The 21754-nt window shown below is 46.2% G+C and overlaps 1 protein-coding gene across 9 annotated transcripts in view; it reads right to left on the minus strand.

Annotated features, from left to right (window-relative positions):
• rcor1 (REST corepressor 1) overlaps nt 1-21754 on the minus strand; it is a 30326-nt gene that overhangs the window by 1008 nt on the left and 7564 nt on the right. For 3 of the 9 annotated variants that reach the window (XM_034208463.1, XM_034208462.1, XM_034208470.1), the window contains 7 exons: nt 13736-13788; nt 13430-13591; nt 13201-13319; nt 12117-12189; nt 7844-7894; nt 6134-6280; nt 5040-5117 (listed from right to left, as the gene is read on the minus strand). In XM_034208463.1, the coding sequence (XP_034064354.1) occupies nt 5040-5117; nt 6134-6280; nt 7844-7894; nt 12117-12189; nt 13201-13319; nt 13430-13591; nt 13736-13788 (683 nt within the window). Of the gene's footprint in view, nt 1-5039; nt 5118-6133; nt 6281-7843; nt 7895-12116; nt 12190-12394; nt 13103-13166; nt 13320-13429; nt 13592-13735; nt 13789-15402; nt 15577-21754 lie in introns of those variants that run through there. The other 6 variants (XM_034208468.1, XM_034208467.1, XM_034208465.1 and 3 more) reach the window with 3 other exon arrangements.

Raw genomic sequence — 21754 nt, forward strand, 5'->3', positions numbered from 1 at the left:
TATCGTCTATCCCTATCGTCTGTCCCTAACATCTGTCCCTATCATCTGTCCCTAACGTCTGTCCCTAACGTCTGTCCCTATCATCTGTCCCTATCGTCTGTCCCTAACGTCTGTCCCTAACGTCTATCCCTAACGTCTATCGTCTGTCCCTAACGTATATCATCTGTCCCTAACGTCTATCCCTATCGTCTATCGTCTGTCCCTAACGTCTGTCCCTATCGTCTGTCCCTAACGTCTATCCCTATCGTCTATCGTCTGTCCCTAACGTCTGTCCCTATCGTCTGTCCCTAACGTCTGTCCCTATCGTCTGTCCCTATCGTCTGTCCCTAACGTCTGTCCCTATCGTCTGTCCCTAACGTCTATCGTCTGTCCCTAACGTCTGTCCCTATCGTCTGTCCCTATCGTCTATCGTCTGTACCTATCGTCTATCGTCTGTCCCTATCGTCTACCCCTATCGTCTATCCCTAACGTCTATCCCTTGACCTCTGAGTTAAAGGTCACGGGGTTAAGGGATAGTGGATAGGAGAATTCAAAAGGACTTAGGAGAAGAGACTGTGGTACTTTAGAGAATCGACTGCACTTTCACTATCCGACGTGTTTATGATGCGCCAGCGGACGTCCTGAATGTGCGTCTGCTGCTGTGGGGAAACTATGGAAACTACAGTTCTCTATACAGCGGACTACAACATGGATGTTCAATAAGAACGAGGGACTCCTGTGAACTCATCTAGACACTCTGCACCGTGCTCTGATGCTGCTGCTTTATGCTTTATGAACGTGGACAACAGAGAAACATATTCTTCAGGACCAAAGCTGGAATTGAAATAAAAAAGGAAAGTGAAACTTCTGCTCGTCACCAGGGACGGACTGGGGAGAAAAAGTGGCCCGGGGATTAATTAACAGACAGGCCTTTTAATGCACGGCATGTATCGGCCGGCCGGCCAGCGACAAAAGTATGTTACTTAACAAAAACCCCTATGCATTTGATGTTATTCTGGACCATTATTCATATAGTCATCACATTACCTGAACCCTTGAGTTGCCTAGCAAAATAGTTACAGCATATATTTAGTGATTTAAATGTTAACAGATCTTTGAAGCAATAACATCTGGACCCAATTTGCCTGACTTGACGCATGGAATAAAACATGGGCGTAGGAAGCATCCTCAATGTGGGTGAGACAATTTAACAGGGGGTGTGGGCAGGTGGTGGACCTCACCTCCTCTAGGAGGGTCCGGGGGCAAGCTCCCCCGCGAAGATTTTTTTTTTAAATGTTGAAGTTAAATGCATCAATCTGGTCCATTTTGAGAGCAAAATTAGGGACTAAATCTATGGATACATCCATATGAAACAGAACTGTTAACAGATTTACTTTTTCTTTCAACATTTATTTGAACAGCAAGTGGAGGCAAAAGTGACTGCACCCAAAACAATAAACCTGCTAGCTAACTAGCCTACACTCAGTAACAGAATGTGGGCAAAACCCCTCCAGGGAGTGGCCGGAACACTTACAAATGTGGACCGGTTGGATTTAGGCAACAAAAAACCAAAACCAAAAATATTTTTTATTTTTTTGGCCCTCCGGCCCACGCACAGCACCGGCCCACCGGCAAAACTCCCGGTATTCCCAATGGCCAGTCCGCCCCTGCTCGTCCCCCTCTCCCTCCGGTCCACATTAATACAAATGATCCCAATACGTATGATTGATGAAAAGATCTTAAAATCAATACCGATGTATTTATTATAAACGTTAGTCCTTAACATCTATCACTGTGTATATCACCATTCAAACATCTTTTAAAAGTTGAACAAACCCCACAGCTCAGTGAAGACTGTGAGATGTTGACTTTATTTGATCATTTCAGTAAAAACTAACGTTCATATTTCTCTCTTTGATTATAATACTGATGAACGTTCAGAACAAAGCACTTTGGCAACTTACCACATACGTTTTAAAAAGCTTAATAAGCACCGTAACTTTCATGATATCATTTCTCCGTCATAATCGGTTGTTTCCGTGAACGGCCGACTGTTGTATGACGGCAAATGCTGCGGCTGCAATGCATTGTGGGGCAGCATTTTCTCCTCTCCTTTCGGTGAGGGAGGTCCAGTGGTTCCTAAGCTAAAGGAGGCTATAAAGGAAGTTTGAAACCTCCTTTCCTTTCATTTAGAGAATTGGAACGGCACTTATCATGGCTGCCACTGAGGGACTTCCGGGTCATTTCACTCCGTTAGGAAGGTTCCTAAGCTAAATGGACTATTCGACTGCAACCCTGATCTCTGTTGTTTCCCCGACTCAGACTGCAAGGAATCTGGGTGTGACCCTAGATAACAACCTGTCCTTCACTGCAAACATCGCTGCTACAACCCGCTGCTGCAGATACACGCTTTACAACATCAGGAGGATGCGTCCCCAGCTGACCCAGAAAGCCACGCAGGTTCTGGTCCAGGCTCTCGTCATCTCACGCCTAGACTACTGCAACTCCCTCCTGGCTGGTCTACCTGCATGTGCCATCCGACCTCTGCAGCTCATCCAGAATGCAGCGGCTCGTCTGGTCTTCAACCTTCCTAAATTTTCACACACCACTCCGCTCCTCCACTGCCTTCACTGGCTTCCGGTAACTGCTAGAATCCACTTCAAGACACTGGTACTTGCTTACCATGCTGCGAATGGATCTGGCCCTTCCTACATCCAGGACATAGTTAAACCGTACACCCCAGCACTTGCACTCCGCTCTGCATCAGCCAAACGACTCGTTGCGTCCTCGCTGCGAGGGGGACCCAAGTTCCCATCAGCAGAAACACGTGGGTTTGCTATCCTGGCTCCAAGATGGTGGAATGAGCTCCCCATTGACATCAGGACAGCAGATAGCTTACACACCTTCCAGACTGAAAACTCATCTCTTTCGACTCCACTTCCAGCGATAGAACTATTAACAAAACACTTATATACTAATAAAGGGCTGGCTTATCTAAAGCCAGTTGAGTAGCACTTGAAATGTTTGGCTCTATGAAACCTGATGTACTTATATGATTCTGTTTTCTTCAAGGTTGTGTCTTCCTGGTCGAATGTACTTATTGTAAGTCGCTTTGGATAAAAGCGTCAGCTAAATGCAATGTAATGTAATGTAATGAACAGCTGACCTCTGAACAACTGATCTACTCTCTGAACAGCTGATCTACTCTCTGAACAGCTGATCTCTGAACAGCTGATCTACTCTCTGAACAGCTGATCTACTCTCTGAACAGCTGATCTCTGAACAGCTGATCTACTCTCTGAACAGTTGATCTACTCTCTGAACAGCTGATCTCTGAACAGCTGATCTACTCCCTGAACAGTTGATCTACTCTCTGAACAGCTGATCTACTCTCTGAACAGTTGATCGACTCTCTGAACAGCTGATCTACTCTCTGAACAGCTGATCTACTCCCTGAACAGTTGATCTACTCTCTGAACAGCTGATCTCTGAACAGCTGATCTACTCCCTGAACAGTTGATCTACTCTCTGAACAGCTGATCTACTCTCTGAACAGCTGATCTACTCCCTGAACAGTTGATCTACTCTCTGAACAGCTGATCTCTGAACAGCTGATCTACTCCCTGAACAGTTGATCTACTCTCTGAACAGCTGATCTACTCTCTGAACAGTTGATCTACTCCCTGAACAGCTGACCTCTGAACAGCTGATCTACTCTCTGAACAGCTGATCAGCTGATCTACACTCTGAACAGCTGATCTCTGAACAGCTGATCTACTCTCTGAACAGCTGATCTCTGAACAGCTGATCTACTCTCTGAACAGCTGATCTACTCTCTGAACAGCTGATCTCTGAACAGCTGATCTACTCTCTGAACAGCTGATCTCTGAACAGCTGATATACTCTCTGAACAGCTGATCTCTGAACAGCTGATCTACTCTCTGAACAGCTGATCTCTGAACAGCTGATCTACTCTCTGAACAGCTGATCTACTCTCTGAACAGCTGATCTCTGAACAGCTGATCTACTCTCTGAACAGCTGATCTACTCTCTGAACAGCTGGACCTCTGAACAGCTGACCTCTGAACAGCTGATCTACTCTCTGAACAGCTGATCTCTGAACAGCTGATCTACTCTCTGATCAGCTGATCTCTGAACAGCTGACCTACTCTCTGAACAGCTGATCTCTGAACAGCTGATCTACTCTCTGATCAGCTGATCTCTGAACAGCTGACCTCTGAACAGCTGATCTACTCTCTGAACAGCTGACCTCTGAACAGCTGATCTACTCTCTGAACAGCTGATCTCTGAACAGCTGATCTACTCTCTGATCAGCTGATCTCTGAACAGCTGATCTACTCTCTGATCAGCTGATCTCTGAACAGCTGACCTCTGAACAGCTGATCTACTCTCTGAACAGCTGATCTCTGAACAGCTGATCTACTCTCTGAACAGCTGATCTCTGAACAGCTGATATACTCTCTGAACAGCTGATCTCTGAACAGCTGATCTACTCTCTGAACAGCTGATCTCTGAACAGCTGATCTACTCTCTGAACAGCTGATCTCTGAACAGCTGATCTACTCTCTGAACAGCTGATCTACTCTCTGAACAGCTGGACCTCTGAACAGCTGACCTCTGAACAGCTGATCTCTGAACAGCTGATCTACTCTCTGAACAGCTGATCTACTGACCTACTCTCTGAACAGCTGATCTCTGAACAGCTGATCTACTCTCTGATCAGCTGATCTCTGAACAGCTGATCTACTCTCTGATCAGCTGATCTCTGAACAGCTGACCTCTGAACAGCTGATCTACTCTCTGAACAGCTGACCTCTGAACAGCTGATCTACTCTCTGAACAGCTGATCTCTGAACAGCTGATCTACTCTCTGATCAGCTGATCTCTGAACAGCTGACCTCTGAACAGCTGATCTACTCTCTGAACAGCTGATCTCTGAACAGCTGATCTACTCTCTGAACAGCTGATCTCTGAACAGCTGACCTCTGAACAGCTGATCTACTCTCTGAACAGCTGATCTCTGAACAGCTGATCTTTACCTCTGGTTGTCTGAAGTCATCAACTCCGGAGTAGATCTTCTCCTTCAGAGAGCTGTTGGACTGTTTGATGCTCTGGATCTGATCAACGAGAGAGAGACAGGTGAGAGTTAGACAGGTGAGAGACAGGTGAGAGTTAGACAGGTGAGAGACAGGTGAGAGTTAGACAGGTGAGAGTTAGACAGGTGAGAGACAGACAGGTGAGAGTCAGACAGGTGAGAGACAGGTGAGAGTTAGACAGGTGAGAGACAGGTGAGAGTTAGACAGGTGAGAGACAGGTGAGAGTTAGACAGGTGAGAGTCAGACAGGTGAGAGTCAGACAGGTGAGAGTCAGACAGGTGAGAGTCAGACAGGTGAGAGTCAGACAGGTGAGAGTCAGACAGGTGAGAGACAGGTGAGAGTTAGACAGGTGAGAGACAGGTGAGAGACAGGTGAGAGTCAGACAGGTGAGAGTCAGACAGGTGAGAGTCAGACAGGTGAGAGTCAGACAGGTGAGAGTCAGACAGGTGAGAGTCAGACAGGTGAGAGTTAGACAGGTGAGAGACAGGTGAGAGTTAGACAGGTGAGAGACAGGTGAGAGTTAGACAGGTGAGAGTCAGACAGGTGAGAGTCAGACAGGTGAGAGTCAGACAGGTGAGAGTCAGACAGGTGAGAGTTAGACAGGTGAGAGACAGGTGAGAGTTAGACAGGTGAGAGACAGACAGGTGAGAGTCAGACAGGTGAGAGACAGGTGAGAGTTAGACAGGTGAGAGACAGGTGAGAGTTAGACAGGTGAGAGACAGGTGAGAGTTAGACAGGTGAGAGTCAGACAGGTGAGAGACAGGTGAGAGTCAGACAGGTGAGAGTCAGACAGGTGAGAGTCAGACAGGTGAGAGTCAGACAGGTGAGAGTCAGACAGGTGAGAGTCAGACAGGTGAGAGTCAGACAGGTGAGAGACAGACAGGTGAGAGTCAGACAGGTGAGAGACAGACAGGTGAGAGACAGACAGGTGAGAGTCAGACAGGTGAGAGTCAGACAGGTGAGAGTCAGACAGGTGAGAGACAGACAGGGTGAGAGTCAGACAGGTGAGACAGACATTCAGTCTGACAGACAGGTACCTGTCTCTTGATGGAGACCAGCTGACAGTCCAGCTGTCTGAGGAGACCCTGAGGCGGCTGAGAGGACAGACAGACGACATCCTGCTGGTTCAGGAACATTCCTCTGGGGGGCCGCTTCTTCATCCGCTGAGACGCCTTGCTGCCCACCTGAGGACAGACAGGTAGCAGACAGACAGGTTACTGCTGCCCACCTGAGGACAGGTAGCAGACAGACAGGTTACTGCTGCCCACCTGAGGACAGGTAGCAGACAGACAGGTTACTGCTGCCCACCTGAGGACAGGTAGCAGACAGACAGGTAGCAGACAGACAGGTAGCAGACAGACAGGTAGCAGACAGACAGGTAGCAGACAGACAGGTAGCAGACAGACAGGTAGCAGACAGACAAGTAGCAGACAGACAGACAGACAGGTAGCAGACAGACGGGTAGCAGACAGACAGACAGGTAGCAGACAGACAGACAGGTAGCAGACAGACAGGTAGCAGACAGACAAGTAGCAGACAGACAGACAGACAGACAGGTAGCAGACAGACGGGTAGCAGACAGACAGACAGGTAGCAGACAGACAGACAGGTAGCAGACAGACGGGTAGCAGACAGACAGGTAGCAGACAGACAGGTAGCAGACAGACAGGTAGCAGACAGACAGACAGGTAGCAGACAGACAGGTAGCAGACAGACAAGTAGCAGACAGACAGACAGGTAGCAGACAGACAGGTAGCAGACAGACAAGTAGCAGACAGACAGACAGGTAGCAGACAGACAGGTAGCAGACAGACAGGTAGCAGACAGACAAGTAGCAGACAGACAGACAGGTAGCAGACAGACAGGTAGCAGACAGACAAGTAGCAGACAGACAGACAGGTAGCAGACAGACAGGTAGCAGACAGACAGGTAGCAGACAGACAGACAGGTAGCAGACAGACAGGTAGCAGACAGACAGGTAGCAGACAGACAGGTAGCAGACAGACAGGTAGCAGACAGACAGGTAGCAGACAGACAGACAGGTAGCAGACAGACAGGTAGCAGACAGACAAGTAGCAGACAGACAGACAGACAGGTAGCAGACCAGAGGAGTAGCAGACAGACAGGTAGCAGTACAGCCAGGTAGCAAGAACAGACAGGTAGCAGGACAGACATGAGCAGGTAGGGCCAGACGGACAGGTAGCAGACAGACAGTAGAGACAGACAGGTAGCAGCAAACAGACAGGTAGCAGAAGACAGACAGGTAGCAGACAGACAGACAGGTAGCAGACAGACAGGTAGCAGACAGAAGACAGGTAGCAGACAGACATGGCTAGCAGACCAGACAGGTAGGCAGACAGACAGACAGGTAGCAGACCCAGGGGGGGGGGTAGCAGGGGGACAGGGTAGCAGCAGACAGGTCTCATACAGACAGGTAAGCCAGACAGAACAGGTAGCAGAAGACAGGTAGCCAGACAGACAGGTAGCAGACAGACACGGTAGCAGACAGACAGGTAGCAGACAGACAGACAGGCATAGCCAGACATGACGGCGTATGCAGACAGACAGGCTAACAGACAGACAGGTAGCAGACAGACAGGTAGCAGACAGACAGGTAGCAGACAGACAGGTAACAGACAGACAGGTAGCAGACAGACAGACAGGTAGCAGACAGACAGACAGACAGGTAGCAGACAGACAGGTAGCAGACAGACAGGTAAACAGTGAGAAAGGTTCATTTTCCTCACCTTTAAACTAGCTACTGGTTTGACCTCCGACCTCTCTGATCCAGAACTCACCTGAAACAGTCAGTAAACAGTCAGTAAAGTCAGTTAACAGTAAACAATCAGTAAACAGTAAACAGTCAGTAAAGTCAGTTAACAGTCAGTTAACAGTCAGTAAACAGTCAGTAAACAATCAGTAAACAGTAAACAGTCAGTAAAGTCAGTAAACAGTCAGTAAAGTCAGTAAACAGTCAGTAAACAGTCAGTAAAGTCAGTTAACAGTCAGTTAACAGTAAACAATCAGTAAACAGTCAGTAAACAGTCAGTAAAGTCAGTAAACAGTCAGTTAACAGTAAACAGTCAGTAAAGTCAGTTAACAGTCAGTTAACAGTAAACAATCAGTAAACAGTCAGTAAACAGTCAGTAAACAGTCAGTAAAGTCAGTAAACAGTCAGTAAACAGTCAGTAAACAGTCAGTAAACAGTCAGTAAACAGTCAGTAAAGTCAGTAAACAGTCAGTAAACAGTCAGTAAACAGTCAGTAAACATAACAGTCAGTAAACAGTCAGTAAAGTCAGTTAACAGTCAGTTAACAGTCAGTTAACAGTAAACAGTCAGTAAAGTCAGTAAACAGTCAGTAAAGTCAGTAAACAGTCAGTTAACAGTCAGTTAACAGTCAGTTAACAGTCAGTTAACAGTAAACAGTCAGTAAAGTCAGTAAACAGTCAGTTAACAGTCAGTAAACAGTCAGTAAACAGTCAGTTAACAGTCAGTTAACAGTCAGTTAACCGTAAACAGTCAGTAAAGTCAGTAAACAGTCAGTAAAGTCAGTAAACAGTCAGTAAACAGTCAGTTAACAGTCAGTTAACAGTCAGTTAACAGTCAGTTAACAGTAAACAGTCAGTCAACAGTCAGTAAACAGTCAGTTAACAGTAAACAGTCAGTAAAGTCAGTAAACAGTCAGTTAACAGTCAGTAAACAGTCAGTAAACAGTCAGTTAACAGTCAGTTAACAGTCAGTAAAGTCAGTAAACAGTCAGTAAACAGTCAGTAAACAGTAAACAGTCAGTAAAGTCAGTAAACAGTCAGTAAAGTCAGTAAACAGTCAGTAAACAGTCAGTAAAGTCAGTTAACAGTCAGTTAACAGTAAACAATCAGTAAACAATCAGTAAACAGTCAGTAAACAGTCAGTAAACAGTCAGTAAACAGTCAGTAAAGTCAGTAAACAGTCAGTAAACAGTCAGTAAAGTCAGTAAACAGTCAGTAAAGTCAGTAAACAGTCAGTTAACAGTCAGTTAACAGTCAGTTAACAGTAAACAGTCAGTAAAGTCAGTAAACAGTCAGTAAAGTCAGTAAACAGTCAGTTAACAGTCAGTAAACAGTCAGTTAACAGTAAACAGTCAGTAAAGTCAGTAAACAGTCAGTAAAGTCAGTAAACAGTCAGTTAACAGTCAGTAAACAGTCAGTTAACCGTAAACAGTCAGTAAAGTCAGTAAACAGTCAGTAAAGTCAGTAAACAGTCAGTAAACAGTCAGTAAACAGTCAGTTAACAGTCAGTTAACAGTCAGTTAACAGTAAACAGTCAGTAAAGTCAGTAAACAGTCAGTAAAGTCAGTAAACAGTCAGTTAACAGTCAGTAAACAGTCAGTTAACAGTAAACAGTCAGTAAAGTCAGTAAACAGTCAGTAAAGTCAGTAAACAGTCAGTTAACAGTCAGTTAACAGTCAGTTAACCGTAAACAGTCAGTAAAGTCAGTAAACAGTCAGTAAAGTCAGTAAACAGTCAGTAAACAGTCAGTAAACAGTCAGTTAACAGTCAGTTAACAGTCAGTTAACAGTCAGTTAACAGTAAACAGTCAGTCAACAGTCAGTAAACAGTCAGTTAACAGTAAACAGTCAGTAAAGTCAGTAAACAGTCAGTTAACAGTCAGTAAACAGTCAGTAAACAGTCAGTTAACAGTCAGTTAACAGTCAGTAAAGTCAGTAAACAGTCAGTAAACAGTCAGTAAACAGTAAACAGTCAGTAAAGTCAGTAAACAGTCAGTAAAGTCAGTAAACAGTCAGTAAACAGTCAGTAAAGTCAGTTAACAGTCAGTTAACAGTAAACAATCAGTAAACAGTCAGTAAACAGTCAGTAAACAGTCAGTAAACAGTCAGTAAACAGTCAGTAAACAGTCAGTAAAGTCAGTAAACAGTCAGTAAACAGTCAGTAAACATAACAGTCAGTAAACAGTCAGTAAAGTCAGTTAACAGTCAGTTAACAGTCAGTTAACAGTAAACAGTCAGTAAAGTCAGTAAACAGTCAGTAAAGTCAGTAAACAGTCAGTTAACAGTCAGTAAACAGTCAGTTAACAGTAAACAGTCAGTAAAGTCAGTAAACAGTCAGTAAAGTCAGTAAACAGTCAGTTAACAGTCAGTAAACAGTCAGTTAACAGTCAGTTAACAGTCAGTTAACCGTAAACAGTCAGTAAAGTCAGTAAACAGTCAGTAAAGTCAGTAAACAGTCAGTAAACAGTCAGTAAACAGTCAGTTAACAGTCAGTTAACAGTCAGTTAACAGTCAGTTAACAGTAAACAGTCAGTCAACAGTCAGTAAACAGTCAGTTAACAGTAAACAGTCAGTAAAGTCAGTAAACAGTCAGTTAACAGTCAGTAAACAGTCAGTAAACAGTCAGTTAACAGTCAGTTAACAGTAAACAGTCAGTAAAGTCAGTAAACAGTCAGTAAAGTCAGTAAACAGTCAGTAAAGTCAGTGAACAGTCAGTAAACAGTCAGTAAACATAACAGTCAGTAAACAGTCAGTTAACAGTAAACAGTCAGTAAACAGTCAGTAAACAGTCAGTAAACAGTCAGTTAACAGTCAGTTAACAGTAAACAGTCAGTAAAGTCAGTAAACAGTCAGTAAACAGTCAGTAAAGTCAGTAAACAGTCAGTAAACAGTCAGTAAACAGTCAGTTAACAGTCAGTTAACAATAAACAGTCAGTAAACAGTCAGTAAAGTCAGTAAACAGTCAGTAAAGTCAGTAAACAGTCAGTAAACAGTCAGTAAACAGTCAGTAAAGTCAGTAAACAGTCAGTAAAGTCAGTAAACAGTCAGTAAACAGTCAGTTAACAGTCAGTTAACAGTCAGTTAACAGTCAGTTAACAGTAAACAGTCAGTAAACAGTCAGTAAAGTCAGTAAACAGTCAGTAACCAGTCAGTAAACAGTCAGTAACCAGTCAGTAAAGTCAGTAAACAGTCAGTAAAGACCGCACCTACAGGGTAACTTGAAGAGGGTCCGAGTCCGACCCTTGTCAATTAACTACAGGGGTCCCTCAGGGCTCTGTTCTTGGTCCCCTCCTCTTCTCGCTCGGATCTGTCATTAGCCCGCATGGTTTTTCATACCACTGCTACGCTGATGACACCCAATTAATTCTGTCCTTTCCCCGCTCAGAGACCCAGGTCGTCGCACGCATCTCTGCTTGTCTAGCTGACATCTCTCAGTGGATGTCTGCTCACCACCTCAAGCTCAACCTTGACAAGACTGAACTGCTTTTCCTTCCGGGAAAAGATTGTCCCACTCTTGACCTGACTATCAACATCGGCACCTCAGTTGTTTCCCCGACTCAGACTGCAAGGAATCTGGGTGTGACCCTAGATAACAACCTGTCCTTCACTGCAAACATCGCTGCTACAACCCGTTGCTGCAGATACACACTTTACAACATCAGGAGGATACGTCCCCTCCTGACCCAGAAAGCCACGCAGGTTCTGGTCCAGGCTCTCGTCATCTCACGCCTAGACTACTGCAACTCCCTCCTGGCTGGTCTACCTGCATGTGCCATCCGATCTCTGCAGCTCATCCAGAATGCAGCGGCTCGTCTGGTCTTCAACCTTCCTAAATGTTCCCACACCACGCCGCTCCTCCGCTCAACAAAGCACTTATATACTAATAAAGGACTGGCTTATCTAAAGCCAGTTGAGTAGCACTTGAAATGTTTGGCTCTATGAAACCTGATGTACTTTATGATTCTGTTATCTTCAAGGTTGTGTCTTCCTGGTCGAACGCACTTATTGTAAGTCGCTTTGGATAAAAGCGTCAGCTAAATGCAATGTAATGTAATGTAATGTAAACAGTCAGTAAACAGTCAGTAAAGTCAGTAAACAGTAAACAGTCAGTAACCAGTCAGTAAAGTCAGTAAACAGTCAGTAACCAGTCAGTAAAGTCAGTAAACAGTCAGTAAACAGTAAACAGTCAGTAAAGTCAGTAAACAGTCAGTAAAGTCAGTAAACAGTCAGTAAACAGTTAACAGAAGTGTACCTCCTTCTTGTCATCTTTGTTTTGCTCGATTTCGCAGTCGCTGGGAGGAGTTTTGTCCTCAACTTCATTTTCACTGAAACATTAAAAATAATCAGAAAACATCACAGCATCACATGACTATTACAGATGTATACAATTATACCTGTTTCCTGTTGGTGTGTGTTACCTGTGCAGGTGTCATGTTACCTGGTGTGTTACCTGTGCAGGTGTCATGTTACCTGGTGTGTTACCTGTGCAAGTGTCATGTTACCTGGTGTGCTACCTGTGCAGGTGTCCTGTTACCTGGTGTGTTACCTGTGCAGGTGTCATGTTACCTGGTGTGCTACCTGTGCAGGTGTCATATTACCTGGTGTGTTACCTGTGCAGGTGTCATGTTACCTGGTGTGTTACCTGTGCAGATGTCATGTTACCTGGTGTGTTACCTGTGCAAGTGTCATGTTACCTGGTGTGCTACCTGTGCAGGTGTCATGTTACCTGGTGTGTTACCTGTGCAGGTGTCATGTTACCTGGTGTGTTACCTGTGCAGGTGTCATGTTACCTGGTGTGTTACCTGTGCAAGTGTCATGTTACCTGGTGTGCTACCTGTGCAGGTGTCATGTTACCTGGTGTGTTACCTGTGCAGGTGTCATGTTACCTGGTGTGTTACCTGTGCAGGTGTCATGTTACCTGGTGTGTTACCTGTGCAGGTGTCATGTTACCTGGTGTGTTACCTGTGCAGGTGTCATGTTACCTGGTGTGTTACCTGTGCAAGTGTCATGTTACCTGGTGTGCTACCTGTGCAGGTGTCATGTTACCTGGTGTGTTACCTGTGCAGGTGTCATGTTACCTGGTGTGTTACCTGTGCAGGTGTCATGTTACCTGGTGTGTTACCTGTGCAGGTGTCATGTTACCTGGTGTGCTACCTGTGCAGGTGTCATGTTACCTGGTGTGCTACCTGTGCAGGTGTCATGTTACCTGGTGTGCTACCTGTGCAGGTGTCATGTTACCTGGTGTGCTACCTGTGCCGGTGTCATGTTACCTGGTGTGCTACCTGTGCAGGTATCATGTTACCTGTGCAGGTGTCATTTGACCTGTGTCAGCTCACCTGTCGTCTCTCTCTCTCTTGTTTTTTCGTGTCTGTCGGTCCATCAGACTGGTTTTACTGCGACTTTTCTTCCAGGAGTAATAAAACCGAACCAGACTGGCCATGGTCTTATCAGGTAACTGAGAGAGAGCAGAAACACAGCATAACATCAGTGATACGGGTCTCACTGGTTTAATCTGGTTGTGGTGTTTTGTTCTAACTGGTTTGGATGGTATGAACGGACTGGTACCATCTGCTGGATGCGGTGGAAGCTCTTCCCATGGAAACTGAAGGCCTGTTCAAACAGAACTCGGTCCTCCACCGTCCACTCGTCAGGAAACGGGGTGAAGTTGGGCAGATCTGCCAGAGACTTTTCTACGTTGTGTTTGTGCCAGAAGAGCATCCCCAGAGCCTGGACACAGATACATCCATCACACACACACACACACACACACACATACATAACACATCTGCATACACACACACCTGAAGGGTGCAGCTGATCCTGATCCATCACGCAAATATTTTAAAGTTTACACACAAATTAAAGGTTTACCTGCTCCATGTTGTAGCCGTGTCTCTCTTTGGCGATGGCAATGTACTCGTCCACTGGAACAAAAAACACACCGATCACACACCTGGATCACACACACCTGGATCGCACACACCTGGATCGCACAGACACCTGGATCGCACACACACCTGGATCGCACACACCTGGATCGCACACACCTGGATCGCACACACCTGGATCGCACACACACCTGGATCACACACACCTGGATCACACACACCTGGAGCGCACACACCTAGATCACACACCTAGATCACACACACCTGGATCGCACACATGGATCGCACACACACCTGGATCGCACACACACCTGGATCGCACACACCTGGATCGCACACACCTGGATCGCACACACCTGGATCGCACACACCTGGATCACACACACACCTGGATCGCACACACACCTGGATCGCACACACCTGGATCACACACACCTGGAGCGCACACACCTAGATCACACACACCTGGATCACACACCTGGATCGCACACACCTGGATTACACACCTGGATCACACACACCTGGATCGCACACACCTGGATCACACACACCTGGATCACACACACCTGGATCACACACACAGATCACACACACTTGGATCACACACACCTGGATCACACACACCTGGAGCACACACCTGGAGCCCACACACCTGGATCACACACACCTGGAGCGCACACACCTGGATCACACACACCTGGAGCACACAGCACACCTGGAGCACACACCTGGATCACACACACCTGGATCGCACACACCTGGATCACACACACCTGGATCGCACACACCTGGATCACACACACCTGGAGCACACACACCTGGATCACACACACCTGGAGCACACACACCTGGAGCACACACACCTGGATCGCACACACCTGGATCGCACACACCTGGATCACACACCTGGATCGCACACACCTGGATCACACACACCTGGAGCGCACACACCTGGAGCCCACACCGGGATCACACACACAGATCACACTAGTGTTAATTTCGTTGACTAAAACTATGACGAAATATGTTCGTCAACTACCTTTTTTTCCATGACGAAAACGAGACGGCAGTAAACAATAACTGCAACAAAATCATCATGCAATATCGTTGACGAAAAGTGACGAGACGAAAATGTAGTTTACTAAATAAAAACTATGCCAAAATCATTATCAAAGATAACGTCAGTTTTTCTCCCAGCAGTTCCATTTCCGGCGCTGCGGCTGGGCAGCAGCTGTGTGTCGGTGCTGCGGCTGGGCAGCAGCTGTGTGTCTGTGCTGCGGCTGGGCAGCAGCTGTGTTTCTGTGCTGCAGCTGGGCAGCAGCTGTGTGTCTGTGCTGCGGCTGGGCAGCAGCTGTGTGTCTGTGCTGCGGCTGGGCAGCAGCTGTGTGTCTGTGCTGCGGCTGGGCAGCAGCTGTGTTTCTGTGCTGCGGCTGGGCAGCAGCTGTGTTTCTGTGCTGCGGCTGGGCAGCAGCTGTGTGTCTGTGCTGCGGCTGGGCAGCAGCTGTGTGTCTGGGCAGCGGCACACTGTGAACTGTCAGGAAGACTATGGTCTAACTCATGGTCTAACTAACCTTATTCAACATAAAATAAAATGGCAATGTTACAAGCTGGCTCTGCTTGTAACATAAGGACAACAATTCCACACCGGAGTTGCCCCAAAACAATCATTTATTTTATCCAACACAGTGGTTACAACCAACAATAAAACAGAACAGAGGAGCGGTGTCCTGCTGCACCGAGCAGGGCAGCTGAGAGAGAACGAGAGCCTGTTCTGCAGCCCTCTTATATCCTGGAATCAAGTCCCACAGGTGGGTCCCATCACTGCTGATTACAACAAACACACAGGTTACAGCAGCACCACCTGGTGGACAACCACAGGGTTGTCACCCCCCCCACCCCCCCCCCCCCATATAAAAGAAGTGTCCCCAAGACACTGAAACATCCAAACCAATAACAGAGCTTATACTTACAGCTAATACATAACACATAGCTTACCCGGGTGTAAATGTTACCCTAGTTTACCACTGTCTACTTTCCACATTCACCAAGTCAGCAACCCGGCACCCTGGAAGCAATTAAAGAGCAGGAAAACGCTGGAAAAAAGATGTGAAAACAGGAACAAAACCACCTTAAGGTACTGCTCTCGACAAAGCATCAGCCATCACATTTTCGGAATCTTTGAGATGTCGGATGTCCAAATGGAAAGGCTGTAGAAATAGGGACCATCTCATTAACCGCTGGTTTGGGTTCTGCAAAGACTGTAAAAAGGTCAGGGGATTGTGATCTGTGTATATCACTATTGGCCTATAACCACTCCCTATATACACTTCGAAGTGCTGCAATGCCCAGATCAATGCCAGTGCCTCCTTCTCTACAATCGAGTAGTTCAACTGGTAGGAGTTAAACTGGTAGGAGTTAAACTGGTAGGAGTTCAACTGGTAGGAGTTCAACTGGTAGGAGTTCAACTGGTAGGAGTTAAACTTGCGTGAGAAGTAACTGACCGGGAGCTCCATACCAGAGGCATCTTGCTGTAATAACACGGCACCGGCACCCGTATTACATGCATCCACTTTAAGATGAAAAGGTTCCTCAAGACGCGGGGCTCTCAGCACTGGAGCGCCAATTAGAAGATCCTTAACGTCCTTGAAAGCCTTCTGACACTGAACTGACCAGTTCAACTTCATCCTTGGACTTATCAGGTCAGTCAAGGGAGCAACAACCGAGGAGAAGTTTTCACAAAAACAACGGTAATAACCTACCATGCCAAGAAAACGAGCCAACTCCTTCCTGGTGGTAGGCGGAGGAAACCTCTCAACGGCTTCCACTTTTGCCCTTACTGGACGCACAGTACCCTGACCAACGACCTTACCCAGATATGTCACTGTGGCTTTAACAAACTCACACTTGGCCAAGTTCACAGTGAGATTTTCCCAGACCAGGCGATCAAACAGGGCCTGGATGCGCTGTAGGTGCTCTGACCATGTGTCACTGTACACCACCAAATCATCTAAATACACGGCACACCCTTGTAACCCAGAAACCACGCGGTTCATCAAGCGCTGGAATGTAGCCGGTGCGTTTCTAAGACCAAATGGCATGACCGTGTAAGAGTATAACCCTGTAGGCGTTATAAAGGATGCAATTTCCCTGGCCCGTGGGGTCAGTGGTACTTGCCAGTAACCTTTAAGAAGATCAAACTTGCTTACAAACTTAGCTGCGCCAACTTGATCCACACAATCCTCCATCCGAGGTAGGGGAAAACTATCTGGCTTGGTTACAGCATTTACCTTGCGAAAATCAGTATAGGGTCTAAAAGTTCTGTCAGGTTTAGCCACTAACAAACATGGTGAGGCCCAGCTAAAATGTGAGGGTTCTGCAATGCCATTATCTAGCATGTATGCCACCTCTGACTCTAACTGCTCACGTTTTTCAGGGGAGTTTCTGTAAAACCGCTGTTTTATGGGCGTAACCTCTCCCACGTCAATGTCATGTTCCACCAGATGCGTCCGTGAAGGAACATCTGAAAATAGGGTAGGATATGACCTGATAAGAGCACATATCATCGTGTCTAGACCGTGGCAAATGTTCCAAGAACGTGTCCAGTTTACACAGGGACTCTGAATTATTAAACCGACCTTGTGTTCTACAGTCGAGTTCATCAACCTTGGTTTCCACCAAGGATAGAGACCCTGCCACGTTTAAAGGAACTGCCACAGCTGCCGGTTTAACTTCTGCTTCGCTTACTGAAACAACACGAAAGAAATAGGGCTTTAACAGGTTTATGTGGCACAACTGGGTGGACCTCTTCCTATCTGGCGTGGAGATGACATAATTCTGATCCGACACCTGACACACCACAGAGTAGGGTCCCGCAAATTTTGCCTGAAAAGGGGAAGCAACTAAAGGCAACAAGGCCAGCACTGGATCCCCAGGGCTAAAAGTGCGGTTCTCGGTTTTCCTGTCATACAAGGTCTTCATTGTCTGTTGACTTTTCTCCAACTTCACCTGGGCCTGCCTAACCGCTTCAAAGAGACGCCGTTTTAAACCATTTACATACTCCCGCAGGTTGGCTGGTGGATCAGGAATCTCCCAATCCTCTTTTAGTACTGCTAGCGGGCCCCTAACATGGTGACCAAAAACCAGGTCGTTGGGGCTGAAACCAGTGCTAGACTGTACGACCTCCCTTGCCGCCAACAACAACCAAGGCAAACCTTCTTCCCAGTCACGATTCAACTCATTGCAGTATGAACGTAACAAGGACTTCAGTGTTTGGTGGAACCTCTCAAGTGCTCTGTGGATGGTAAGCGCTCGAGGTTACATGTTAGACCCTCTGTCCTCAGACCCTCTGTCCTCAGACCCTCTGTCCTCAGACCCTCTGTCCTCAGACCCTCTGTCCTCAGACCCTCTGTCCTCAGACCCTCACATCGTACAAGGAAACACTTCCAGAGAAAACCCACAGTTTAAAAGGGAAAAATGGGAGAAACCTCAGGGAGAGCAACAGAGGCGGGATCCCTCTCCCAGGACGGACAGACGTGCAATAGATGCCGTGTGTAAATCCAAGAGATAATACATTTGCAACATAGGTAGTCCAAATGTTTGGAAATGCTTGTGTGTATAATAGGAAGATGAATCCACGAGTATATCCATCCAGGACCTATGATCCAGGACCACAGCCACGACTCAAGATCCAGGGCTCACGATGCAGGACACAGGAGCGCAGGATCATCCATGACTCCGGATCCCGGCGTATATAGACACCAAAAAGAAAGACATTTGGGGAAGCTGGGTTAATGGGAACATGAGAGTACACAGGTATAGACAGAGAGAAGGAAGAAGTAAGATGTCCCCCGACAAACTAAGCCTATATCAGCAAAACTAGGGGCTGCATCTAATCAGCCCTAACTATAAGCTTTATCAAAAAGAAAGGTCTTAAGCGCACTCTTAAAAACGGATAGGGTGTCTGCCGCCCGAACACAAACTGGAAGCTGATTCCACAAATGTGGAGCTTGATAAGAAAAGGCTCTGGCTCCCATTGTACTTTTAGAGACTCTAAGAACAACCAACAACCCTGCATTCTTGGAACGCAATGCCCTAGTAGGACAGTAGGGTATAATGAGTTCTTTAAGGTAAGATGGCGCCTGCCCATTAAGGGCTTTGTAGGTGAGAAGAAGAATTTTAAATTATATCCTGTGTTCTATAGGGAGCCAGTGTAAGGCAGCCAGAACAGGAGTAATGTGGTCACTTTTCCTAACTCTGGTTAGTACACGAGCTGCAGCATTTTGAATCAGCTGAAGCCACTTGACTGACTTCTTGGTACACCCTGATAATAAGGAGTTACAATAATCCAGCCTTGAAGTAACAAATGCATGGACTAGTTTCTCTGCATCGTTTTGAGGCAAGATATGCCTGATTTTTGCAATGTTACGTAGATGGAAGTAGGCGGTCCTTGAGATTGATTTTATGTGGGCGTTAAAGGATAAATCCTGATCAAATATAACACCAAGATTCCTTACAGTCTCACTGGAGGCCAAATTAATGCCATCCATAGTTAGTATATCTTTAGATAATTTGTTTCGTAGATTCTTCGGGCCAAGTACAATAACTTCAGTTTTGGTCGTGTTTAACATCAAAAAGTTTAAGGTCATCCACGTTTTTAAGTCCTTAAGGCAGTCTTGAATTTTATTTAGATGATTAATTTCATCAGGCTTGATTGATAAATATAGTTGAGTATCATCCGCATAACAATGAAAGTTTACAGCAGAGTTCCCGTTAGCCGGTAATTACCGGACTGTGACCGGTAAAATATGCGGAAGTCCGGCAAATCTAAATCTCTCCGGTCAACACGTCCGGTACAAATATTTTGCCCTTAGCGCAAAAAGTGTATTCAAATAAACAATAAATAGATTTTTGTTTTTGTTTGTTTAAATTAAATTATCTTTTGTGTTAATAGGCAAGCGCACTGTAGGCCACGGCGTAATGTGGAACGAACCCGTTACATTTGTTTCATTCAGTAAGATAAAGTGGGCGCACAATAACAACAGGACGACAGAGAGATGAGAAAAATCGGACATGGCAAAGCAAGCTAAGCTTAAAAATTATTTCTTTAAACCAAGCAGGTCTAATGATGATAATACAGACAATGAGATGGCGATAACGCCTGCTGTCAATGAGACCGCAGATGCCTTGGCCCCGGACAGAAAAAAACAAAAATCCCACGCGTTCAGACCCGAATGGAAAGATAAATTCACCTGGCTGAGGTGTGACATTATAGATGGGGAAGAAATTATGTTCTGCACTGCGAGAACTCGGGGGGAAAGAACGGGTTGACCAAAGGAGAAACAAATATGAGAACCTCTGCGCTTATTGAACACAGCCAGAGCAATGAGCACATTTTGTCAGTGAACACAATACCACAACAAACCGCAATGAAAGGCCACTGTGAGAGGGCGAATGAAGCGTCCAACGTGAAGCTATGTTCTCAGCTAAAAGTAGTGTTTCACATGGCTAAAAACGACATTGCAGGTAATCAGTATGCAGGGTTGACTGAGCTACTACGAGAAGTGAAGGCTCCTGATTTTGTCACAGGTGATGGAATTTACCGGCACAGTGATTCCGTTGATGACATGGAAAAGGCCATAGATGAAGTCCTGATTAAGCAGCTGGACGAAAAACTAAAAAAGAGTGACTTTATCGGAATAATCATTGACGAGACGGTTAATATCACTGTGGACAAAAAGCTGATAATATACGCCAAGTTGCAAATTAAAGGAAAAGTGGAGACGTGTTTTTTGGGAAACTATGATGTGCTCTCCGGGACAGCACAGTGTATATTTGACAAGGTGGATGAGGTGCTCCGCGAGAGGGATGTGAAACTGTCAAGCGTCATTGGCCTGGGCTCAGATGGGGCTAGTGTAATGATGGGCAAACGTGCTGGAGTTGGTGCTCTTCTGAAGAGAGAGAGTGCGTTTTGTATTCAGGTGCACTGTGTTGCCCACCGAGCTGCGCTGGCCGCGCTATATGCTGCAAAAGCTGTGGACCAAGTAGGAGTTTACAAGCGCACAGTATCCTCTGTGTACTCATTTTACAAGCACTCAGCCAGCAGGACCAATCGCCTTCGTCAAATGACAGCAACGCTCGGGGATGAAGATGTGAAAAGCCTAAAGCAGCAGTGCGCTGTCCGCTGGTTATCCTTGCACAGGGCAGTGGAGGGTATCAAGCTAAACTGGCCTGCTCTGGTGAAGGAGCTACATGAAGAGGCTGTTGGAGGAAATGCCCAAGCAAAAGGCATCCTTGGTCAAATCCAGCCATACTGCTTTATCACCTGGACTCACGCACTGGCTGATGTGCTACCTGTTATGACCAAACTGAATTTGGTTTTCCAGAAAGAGGATGTCAATCTGGCCACAATCCGACCAATGGTTCACGCATCAGTTGCGGCACTCACACAGTTGAGGGATTCCCCCGGTCCCGAAGAAGAGAGATTTCAGGCAGATTGCCAAAATGGCATGTACAGGGATGTGAATGTGACACACGCAGATGACCGGTCCCGGCAGGCTTTCAGTAATGTCCGCGTACGCTACATTACACATCTTATAGATGCTTTACACAACCGCTTTCCTGAAGAGTCCCTGAGTATTATCACTTGCTTTGACGTCCTTCTGAACCCATCCCGATACCCAGATGCACAAAGTGGTAAGTAGGCCTTCCTAAAATGGTGTCACAAGTTATTTAAATGTGTTTATTTGCGTTACATAAAACAATTCATTATTTCTCCGTCCCTTCAGCTCTTCAAATATACGCTGAACCAGCCCTCAGAACCATTATTGGTCATTTTGGCCAAGGGATTGCCAGCGAGGAAGACTCAGCGCAAGCCAGTGCCCCTCTCATTGATGCCACAAGCGCCCACAGAGATGCCATCCCCGTGATGACAGCACTCCGCAGATACGGAGGCTTGCATTTCTTAACGGCTTGCGAAGTCCTCGTAAGAGATTTAGGCAACATC

Source organism: Gymnodraco acuticeps, unplaced genomic scaffold (assembly GCF_902827175.1).
Source record: "Gymnodraco acuticeps unplaced genomic scaffold, fGymAcu1.1, whole genome shotgun sequence".
Classification (NCBI taxonomy): domain Eukaryota; kingdom Metazoa; phylum Chordata; class Actinopteri; order Perciformes; family Bathydraconidae; genus Gymnodraco; species Gymnodraco acuticeps.